This window comes from Phyllostomus discolor, chromosome 12 (genome assembly GCF_004126475.2).
Source record: "Phyllostomus discolor isolate MPI-MPIP mPhyDis1 chromosome 12, mPhyDis1.pri.v3, whole genome shotgun sequence".
Lineage (NCBI taxonomy): Eukaryota > Metazoa > Chordata > Mammalia > Chiroptera > Phyllostomidae > Phyllostomus > Phyllostomus discolor.
In genome coordinates this window covers 1,670,327-1,680,101 of record NC_040914.2, presented here as the reverse complement: position 1 = coordinate 1,680,101, position 9,775 = coordinate 1,670,327, and the positions used below count along the sequence as shown (strand labels likewise).

Sequence of the window (9,775 nt, the reverse complement as noted above, 5' to 3'; positions counted from 1 at the left end):
GGCTCAGACTTCCTAGACCTGAGAAAGAGGAGGACTGGGTCACAATTGCTGCGTTCTTGATTGGGGAAATTTTGGAGGCCTGTATTCTTGGCAACTCAGGAGAAGAATTTGTTTGGGCGGGGGGTGGTTCTCCAATGCTGACAATCCCTGGAAGAGAAGGAAGCCGATCTACGAGTTTTCTGGGTCCAAGGGAGGACACCAAATCCAGAACCGCAGGGCTCGAGATCTACACTCCTGGGTAGGTTCTTGCACTGGGTGGGACACCTGGAATCTTAGGAGGGCGGGGCTTGATGCCATCTCCCACTGGGGAGTTCTGGAGCTGCTACCCAGTGCGCAGAGCTGCCAAGCTATTGTCCTCGCCGGGAAGGCGGGGCCGGCGTGGGGCGGGACTGGCGGCGCCAGCGCAGCCGGGGGGCGGTGGGAGGAGGAGGAGGCGGCGGTGGTGGCGCTGGGATCTTCTGTCACCACTGGGGCCGGGCAGGGCGGGAGTGTAGGGGACGTGAGGGCGCGAGAACCCAGTCATGGGGCAGGTCAGCCCCGCCACTCGAAGTCTGGGCTGCCGCCGGGGCCTGCCACCACTGCTGCTGCTGCTGCCACTATTGCTGCTGCTTCTGCGCGCGCAGCTCGCCGGGAGCCTGGCCGGTGGGAGCCAAGACGCGGCCGAGGTGAGGCCCGGCCGGGTCCTTGGGGATGGGGGAAGGGGCGGGACCCGGCCTCCGGACCCCGATGCGGACATGTCTAGAGCTGAAAGCGCAGTCTTTCCATCCAGGTGGCCGGCTCCCAGGCGCCCCTAACAACGAGGCATTCACGAGCCCAGGAGTCTAGGCCCCAGCTTCCCATCATGTGTCGTCCTAGCCTCCTCCTGCCGCCCTCAGACCCTCATGACCTAAGTGACTCAGCCCCAGCCCCTTCCCACCTGAACATAAGACCCACCAAGCAGTAAGACATTTAGATCCAAGAACCGGGGTCCCTTTGAATCCTCCGGACCCATATGAGGGCCCCGCAGCCTCCTATGGCCCAGGAGTCTAGGCTTCCAGCCACCGCTCCCCTGACTCGGGAGGTAGCTCTCCAGCCCTCAAGGGTCTTAGTGTCCAGGCCTGCAGGGCCCTGGAGCCAGGCCCTATCTGTCATCTTTGCACCTAAGAATGGGAGTCAAAGCTAGAGATGGAGGGAGGAGGGGCCAGAACGCTAAGGTTCTGACCTCCTCCCCAGCGATTCAGGTTTAACCCCTTCCAGCTCAAGTGCGGCTGCGCCAGGGTGCAGGTGGAGCTTGTCTTCGCCACAGAAAGGCTGCGAGAATCCTGGGGGACTCGAGTCGCTATAGCAACAGGGGAGCTACGGCACCTGGCCCAGTAGGAGCTGTATCCCAGGAAACCATACCTCTACGGAGGCGGGTGCGCTGTATTAGGTGGAGGGGTCTGGTTCTGGGGTTTAACATCTGGGTCCTAGGGAGCATAGCACCGAGGGATCAGCCTACCAACGTTCCTCTGGCCCTCACTGACCCTTTCGCCCACACACGCAGGCCCCGGGGTCGGCACAGGTGGCTGGACTATGCGGGCGCCTAACCCTTCATCGGGACCTGCGCACTGGCCGCTGGGAACCAGACGCACAGCGCTCACGACTCTGTCTCCGGGACCAGGAACGCGTGCTCGAGTACTGCAGACAGGTGGGCGGGACCTACTGGGAGGGTCGTGAAAGCTAGTCCAAGATGCGAGGGAGGTGTCCTAGAGAACCTAGACTTTCAAAAGGTCGGGGAAACCAGGGATCTAAGAAGGCTGGGAAGCTGGGGTAGTGGCTGGAAGGGAAGTTAGAATAGGGCAGGACCTGTTATTGACAAACTAGGTCACGAAACAAAACAAAAAAAAAAATGAAAAAGGAAAGAAAAAAAAACGGAGAGAAACTAGGTCAGGAAAGAGAACTTTGCACAAAAACCTAAGGAACGTATCCACCTGGCGAAATGGTGGGATCCTTAAACAGTAGGTGTACAGGTGGGCGTGGCCAAAGGGGGGTCTTTGACAAAAAGACCTAAGGGGCCAGTAAGATAGGAAAAGCGGTGGAGCCCAATGAGAGTGGAAAGCTAGGAGGTGTAGCTATGAAAAGTAAGGGAAGGGACACTTACTGAGAGCCAAAACAGGGAAAGAGGCGAGGCCTAGAAGTTGGTAGAACCTATGGAGAAATGAACCTGATTGGGGAAGGGGGCCAAGGTGACTAGAAGAGCGGTGGGCTTGGCAGAAGTGAGTTTATGGGCATAATGGAGGGACCTTTATAAAGAAACTGGCCAGACAAAGGGGAGGGGCCTAAGGAAGGCGGGGCTTTTAAGGGAGAATTACTAGGAGGTGCGGCCAGTGGTCATACTGGTCTTAGATATCTAAGACCAGTTCTGTGGAGAAGCAGGACCTGAAGAGGAGAATTCCTTATGAACACTGGAGCCTTGAAAAGGAACGTGGCCAATAGAGAAGCGCGGCTGGTAGGGGCTGGGCAGTGAGTTGATCACTCCACCTGGTGTCCCCAGATATACCCGGAGCTGCAGATTGCACGTGTGGAAAAGGCAACACAGGCCATCCCCATGGAGCGCTGGTGCGGGGGTGCCCAGGGTGGCCACTGTGCCCACTCTCATCACCAGGTTGTGCCTTTCCGCTGCCTGCGTGAGTCACAGGCTGGGGGAGGGAAATGAGGGTGGGGTTCCCTGAGGGGGGAGAGATTCTGGGCCCTGGTGTAAAGGCTAACATTAGGGAGTTAGATGCCTGGGTCCTGAGTGGTGCGGAGAATCCTCTGATGTTAAAAAGTCTGGATACTGAGGAGGGTGAGGCTAGCGGCTATGGAAGGGTCTCACTCTGGTGCCCCCATTCCCCAGCGGGTGAATTCGTGAGTGAGGCCCTGTTGGTACCTGAAGGCTGCCGGTTCTTGCACCAGGAGCGCATGGACCAGTGTGAAAGTTCAACCCAGAGGCATCAGGAAGCACAGGAGGTCAGGCCCCTGACCCATCCATTCTCACCCCCCAGAACTGTGGAGTCCAGTCCCGTAATACCCTCCCCTTTCAGAACCCAAGAGTCTGGATCTCAGCCCCCTCTTCCAATCAGGACAGAACCAGGAATCCAGGCTCCATCCAGCCCCATCAGCCTTCAAGACTCAGGAATCCAGGCCCCTCCTTTACCCTCTCTTACCTCACAATTCTGGCATCTGGACCCACTCACTCTTCCCACAGGCCTGCAGCTCCCAGGGCCTCATCCTGCATGGCTCGGGCATGCTTTTGCCCTGTGGCATGGATCGGTTCCGAGGTGTGGAGTATGTGTGCTGCCCCCCTCCAGTGACCCCTGACCCGTCTGGGACAGAAATTGGGTGAGTGGGAGGGAGTCTTCCATGCCCATCCCAAGGCTTCTGAGGCAGGAAGTGGAAGCCTAGGAGCCTGGGCCTGTGTTCTCATTGCCTTGGGTCTTCTAATTCCTCAGTGACCCCTCCACCCGGTCCTGGCCCCTGGGGGGCAGAGTAGAGGGGGATGAGGACAAGAAAGAGGAGGAATCCTTCCTACAGCCGGTAGACGATTACTTTGTGGAGCCCCTACAGGCTGAAGAGGAAGGCAAGGAGGAAAGAATCCCACCTTCAAGTTCCCATCCTTCTGCAGTAGTCAGCAAAGGTGAGGCCATTTCTGAATCCCTAGTTTCCTCCACCCTGGAGGGAGGATGATTTGGGGAGCCTTAGGGTAGGAACATCTTTGGGAGGGACCTATGGGGGAGAGATCTGACTGGGGGAATGGAAGGGATGAGAGCAGTTTGGGATAAAGTAGAGGTGGAAGGTCTGGCCTGTGAAAAATGAAAAGGGTGGTTTGGGGGTACCTGGAAGTGGAGGAGCCATTTGGTAGGTCCTGAGGATTATATTACATTGGCAGATGGTATAATGAATTTCTAAGCTTTTCAAGAATGGACCCAGTCCAGAACTACATTTCCCATAATGTTAGGCAGCAGTTATGGCTAAACCACACATGGTGGTTTTCAGTGCACTCTAGAAAATGTAGTTCTCTGGGTAGAAAAGGTGACCCGGAGATGGGCTTCAGACTGATCCCCTGATTCCTGGCATGGCAGTGACTCCCACCCCAAGGCCCACAGATGGCGTGGATGTGTACTTTGGTATGCCTGGAGAAATCAGTGAGCACGAGGGTTTCCTGCGGGCCAAAATGGACCTGGAGGAGCGAAGGATGCGCCAGATTAATGAGGTGATGATACTGAGGGCCCTAGGATTCTCCACAAGGTAGAGCTCCCTAAATACCAGGAAATTTCACAGGGGCAAGTGGGACTACCTCCAAAGGTTCCCCAAGCCCCTATCAACCCCTAGCCCTCAACCGAGTCACCCCTACAATAACCAGGGATTTCTAACCCATAGAATCCCATTGAGATGCTACCAGACTCTAAGGAAATTCCAGTGGATGGTAGTCTTCCATCTTAAGTTTCTTCTGGAGTATTCTCTCCCGGAATCCAAGAACCAGTGGGACCTAAGGGATTTGGAGCCTCCAAAGTCTTGAAGAAGGATTGGGGACCTCACTGGGTGGAACAGAGTGGATTCTAGAATCCTGAAATTGCCCCTGCCCCCAGGTGATGCGTGAATGGGCCATGGCAGACAACCAGTCCAAGAATTTGCCTAAAGCTGACAGACAGGCCCTGAATGAGGTAGGACAACCTGCAGCTGGCCCTACCCACTCATGTCTGTCCACTACCTGGGGCACATCCAGTCTTAGCCCAGCTCAGGCCTCGTCCCAGTCTCATCCAATTCCACCCCTTCCTACTTATATCAGCCTCTCTTGGCCCCACCCCAACATTTAGCTCCTGTCCTCTTGGCCTGACTCAGACCTGACATTGTTGTCCTCTTCAGATTGGCCATGTTTTGCCCTGTCTTAACTTGATTCTTACCTCTGAGAACTAGCTCTGGAGTCCTCTCCCAAGCTGGGCCCCCCTGTAGGTACAGTGAGGTCTTTCTCAGCCTCTCTTTGATGCATTCCTGCCCCTGTTAGGCCATGCCCCTGACTTTGGTCCTTCCCCTCTAATCTCACTTTTCCTCAATCCTTCCTCAGTAGGCCCAGCCTCATGTTTTTCCATCCCACCTCTCTCAGCCTCACTTTAGTGCAGCCCTACCCCCTATAATCCCCACTCAAGTTAGCCCATTCCCTGAGTTTTGCTTCTTCCTCATCCCCACCCGCCTTAGTCTCATTTGAGCACAGTCTGTCTCCAGTTTGCCCTTCCCAGGCCTAGAGCTCTACCTTTACTATAATACTTCCTTTCACCTTAACACAGGCCCGCTCTGTTCCTAGATTGTTCCTACAGAATACAGTGTACACCACCAGCTTGGCTCCTAGTAGGTCTGGTTCTTCCCTGTATCCCCAACCCCTTCCAGTCAGTGTCCTATGATCTAGTCACACCCCCAAGTTGACTCTTGCCCAGACATAGACCCACTGCACCCACCCCGTTTGGCCCTACAGCCCTGCCTTTCCAGAATGCCATTGACCCAGGCTTTCACCCATCTTCACCTCTCCTGATCTTGTGTCCACCCCCTTGATAGCACTTCCAGTCCATTCTGCAGACGCTGGAGGAACAGGTGTCTGGTGAGCGACAGCGCCTGGTGGAGACCCATGCCACCCGAGTCATTGCCCTTATCAATGACCAGCGCCGGGCTGCCTTGGAAGGGTTCCTGGCAGCACTGCAGGGAGATCCGCCTCAGGTGCGGGAGCTGTGGGGGAAGAAGCAGAGGATGAAAAGGGCTGGGGCAGGCCTAGGCAGCCTTCATTCCTTCCACAGCCAGAGCGTGTCCTGCTGGCCCTGCGGCGCTACCTGCGTGCAGAGCAGAAGGAGCAAAGGCACACTCTGCGACACTACCAGCATGTGGCTGCCGTGGAGCCTGAGAAGGCCCAGCAGATGAGCTTCCAGGTGCTCAGATTCTTCCAGCTCTCAAAGACCATTTGCTATCCCTCAGACTCCACTCTCTTGGACCCCATACCTCAGACTCTTTTCTTGTCTCTCATACCCTCTTTCTGTCTCTTGAACCTCCTTACTCTCTTTGGAACCCCTCTTTTGTGCCTTGGACACTTCACTCCCTTGGATTCCTACTTCCTGACCCTGGAACACTGCCCCTGCACCCCCTTCCTGTGTCTTTGACATCCTCCTTGTTTCTCAGAACCCCACTCCTGTGCCTTGAACTCTGTTCCTGTCCTTCAATTCTTCATTCTCCCTAAACCCCGCTTGTTTTCCCTGGAATCTTTGTGCTATGCCTTCAGATCCTAATTCCTATTTCTTGGATGTTCTTTTCCTGAGCTCCAAGTCTTGCCCTTGAGCCATATCATCTCTACATGATACTCCAGTCCTACTTCCTTTTCTGGGACCCCTTCAAACCTCACTTTCTATTCCTCAGATCCTATTGTCTGCCCCTTGTAATGCTTGCCTCCATTTCCTATTTTCCATACCATATTCCTTGTACCCTATATTTACCATGTCTCCTCTGCTGCACTTTTACTAGTAACTACCCATTCCTTATGCCTTACTTCCTTTCCCAAGCCTCTTACTTCCTATCTTCTGTACACCTTTTCCTTTTCTTTGTATTCTGCTTCTCCTCCTCCAGTTTCCTTCTTGTAGCCCAATTCCTGGCCCTTGTACCTTCCTTCCTGTCAGTTGTATGTGCTACTTCCCATTGAGCCCTATTGCCCTTCTTTCACCCTCCTTCACCCTGCCTCAGTTTCCCTATCTCTAGCCTACATTGCCCAGTTCATCCTTAATACTCATCCCCCCACAGGTGCAGACCCACCTTCAAGTAATTGAGGAAAGGATGAATCAGAGCCTGGGGCTGCTTGACCAGAACCCCCGCCTGGCACAGGAGCTACGGCCCCAGATCCGTGAGTACATATGCCCCTGCTTCCCATTCCAGGTCTCTAAGGGCAGATCCTAACTCCCAATCTTTTATTGCCCACCCCCCCCCCCATTTAGTTACATATTCCTGTGGAACAAACACCAGAACTTACTGGCTTAAATCAACATCTTCTTTGCTAATGATCCTGGCCTGAATTTTGCTGGGTGCTTCTGCTGGTCTTGCCAATAGTCACACATGCAGCTAACAGATCAGAGAGGGGTTGGGACTTTGGCACAACTGGGCCTCACTACCTCTCCATGTAGACTCAGGCCTCTCTTCTCCAGGGAGTCCCTCCATGTTGTTTCTCCAGCAGGGTGCCTGGACTTCCTACATTGTGGTTTAGCCTCCCCAAAAATGAAAGTAGAAGCTGCCAAGTCTTAAGACATGGGCAGCCCACATTCTATTGATTAAAGCAAGTCACAAACCCAGTTCAAATCCAAGGGAGCCTACACAAGAGCACGAATACCAGAAGATGTGACTTATCACAGCCCCAGATCTATCGTGACTTCCTCTGCATCTCCCACACTGAACCCTGATTCACCTGCTCTTCAAAGAGGCCATTCTCTTGCAACTTCAACCTCTATCCTCACTGTCAGAGGTGCCTCCAGCCAGCTCCCCTTTCCCAGATCATCCTTATGACTACCCCCAATCACTTTACTGTTTAGATGTCATCCATTCATCCAGTTTGGGTTGTTTTTTTTTTCGTGGAGTCCCTATACTTAGGACCTCAACTACCTTTCCGCATGCCCCCCTCAGAGGAACTCCTCCACTCTGAACACCTGAGTCCCAGTGAATTGGAAGCCCCTGCTCCTGGGAGCAGCAGTGAGGACAACAGAGGGCTGCAGCCTCTGGATTCCAAGGATGGTGAGTTAACCCCAATATAGTTAACCTCAGATTTTGGGAGACAGGCCCCCACCCTAATTTCTAGTGCCCCAAAGTCTAGGGGTGTCTCAGCTACCACAGCAAGTGGGAGAGGATGGGGAGGAATGTCTAAGTTTATGGAGTCCTCTGTAGGATCCTTGATCCTCCTCCTGCCTTGGACCCTGGGAGGGTATTTCTCCACTTTTCCTTCAATAAAGCTCTCCCCTCTTCACTATTCACCATGCCTTCTCTGGCTGCCAGCAGACACCCCCATGGCCCTTCCAAAAGGTAAGTATCTCACAGAATAGACCTCTACCATGAAATCCCAAGGAGCCTACAAACCCAAAATGGAATTGAGAACCCCAAGCCTCCTGGGATGGAGTCTGGTGCCCCTCTGACCCCCTCCTCAGGTTGGGGCAGCACCACTCTGGACTCTCAGGAATGAGCTAGGATTTGGGGTGGGTAGGGTCCACAGAACAAGATGCTGCACCCCCTGGGAAAGAGCTGTCTCCCCTGGAACAGTATGAGCAGAAGGTAAGTTAGTTAACCCTGTCAGCCCCTGAGGGAGTCCTGGGGATGGGGCTCAAGTTGAAGGTCTGAAGGAGGATGGCGCTAGGGGTTTGGATTCCTTGGCTAAGGGAAGAGGTACTGAGAACATGGGCTTCAGGATCCTAGGGAAGGTGAGGGCTGGGAATTGCCCTCATGGACACTAGGGGACGAGACAGCTGGGGCCCAGATGCCTGACTCTCTGACACTTCCTGCTCCCACAGGTGAATGTATCTGTTCCAAGGGGTTTTCCTTCCCATTCATCGGAGATTCAGAGAGATGAGCTGGTAAGAGGAGGAATGTTTTGGGTACCTAGGGGGAGAGGTCAGAGGTCAGTGCCTAGGCTGTGACTTCCAAAGCCATACTAGGCCCTGGCGAGCCTCAAAGATGACCCCTGCCTCATCTTCTCTCTCTGCAGGCACCAGCTGGGACAGGGGTGTCCCGAGAGGCTGTGTCTGGTTTGCTGATCATGGGAGCAGGTGGAGGCTCCCTCATCATTCTCTCAGTGCTGCTCTTGCGCAGGAAGAAACCCTACGGGGCTATCAGCCATGGAGTGGTAGAGGTGAGAGACAAAGACGTAATATGGGGAGGGGTTCCCGAGCCTGGGCATGGAGGGGCTGTAATATTTGTGGTCAGGTCCCTGAGCTCCACTATCCCTACCCTGTTCCTGTTGCAGGTGGACCCCATGCTGACCCTGGAGGAGCAGCAGCTGCGTGAACTGCAGCGTCATGGCTACGAGAACCCCACTTACCGCTTCCTGGAGGAACGACCCTGAACCAGCCCCCGCTTCAACCCCTTTGGCAGAATCCAGACCTTTCTGCTTCCTGGAACCCCAGAGCCCTGACTCCCAAACTGGGAAAGGCATCTTGAAAAAGTTCATTTCCCATCCTTATGAGGGGGCTAAAAATTCTTATTTTCCTTTTCCAATTCCAAATCCCATCCCTAAGATATCCTCAGATATTCCCAGCTGCTTCCCTGCTTGGGACCTCCTCACCTTAATTTATTTTGTAAGTTAATTTATTGTTCTTTAATGTGACCACCAGTGTGGTCCCGGGAATTCACCCTCCCACGTGTTGCCCACTAACAAACATCCCAATAAAGTCCTCTTTTCCACCAGGCCATCCTGCATATTTCTTGGGGAGCCAGTGAGTAATTGTAGCCCCCTGTTGTGCATCTCTGACCAGGGATCTTTAAATCTGGGATTGGGGAGGGGGTTCAGAGTCCTAGGATAGGCTCTTTGTACCCACCCTGGAGCTTTCCTTGATGTTCAATAGAATACTTACTGGGTCCCAGGGTAAACCCAGGAGGCTGGGCTCTGGCAAGTTTCCCCTGCTTCCTATTCTCTCATACACAATCACACACAGAGTATCCACCTCTAACCTATGAGCCTGGTAAGGGCCTCAGAATCTTTTTTTATTTTTAACTATTTTATTTTATTAATTTAAATTTAATTTAATTTTCAATCTTCCCCGAAGATGCATTT

General features: G+C 53.8%; 1 protein-coding gene across 3 annotated transcripts; it reads left to right on the top strand.

Annotated features, from left to right (window-relative positions):
- Positions 1-340: 340 nt before the first annotated feature.
- APLP1 (amyloid beta precursor like protein 1) lies at positions 341-9,411 on the top strand. Of its 3 annotated transcripts, none has more exons than XM_028529596.2 (17): positions 341-665; positions 1,523-1,666; positions 2,513-2,645; positions 2,855-2,967; positions 3,206-3,339; positions 3,450-3,634; positions 4,080-4,210; positions 4,587-4,661; positions 5,548-5,706; positions 5,784-5,912; positions 6,772-6,871; positions 7,642-7,749; positions 8,011-8,034; positions 8,213-8,280; positions 8,517-8,579; positions 8,711-8,854; positions 8,969-9,411. In XM_028529596.2, the coding sequence occupies exons 1-17, from the start codon at positions 522-524 to the stop codon at positions 9,065-9,067; spliced, it is 1,953 nt and encodes a 650-aa protein (XP_028385397.1). In that variant the 5' UTR covers positions 341-521; the 3' UTR covers positions 9,068-9,411. The 3 variants fall into 3 exon arrangements, with proteins under 3 accessions (XP_028385397.1, XP_028385398.1, XP_028385396.1); XM_028529595.2 differs by having other exon boundaries at positions 433-665; positions 8,008-8,034; XM_028529597.2 differs by lacking the exon at positions 8,011-8,034 and having other exon boundaries at positions 410-665.
- Positions 9,412-9,775: the final 364 nt, after the last annotated feature.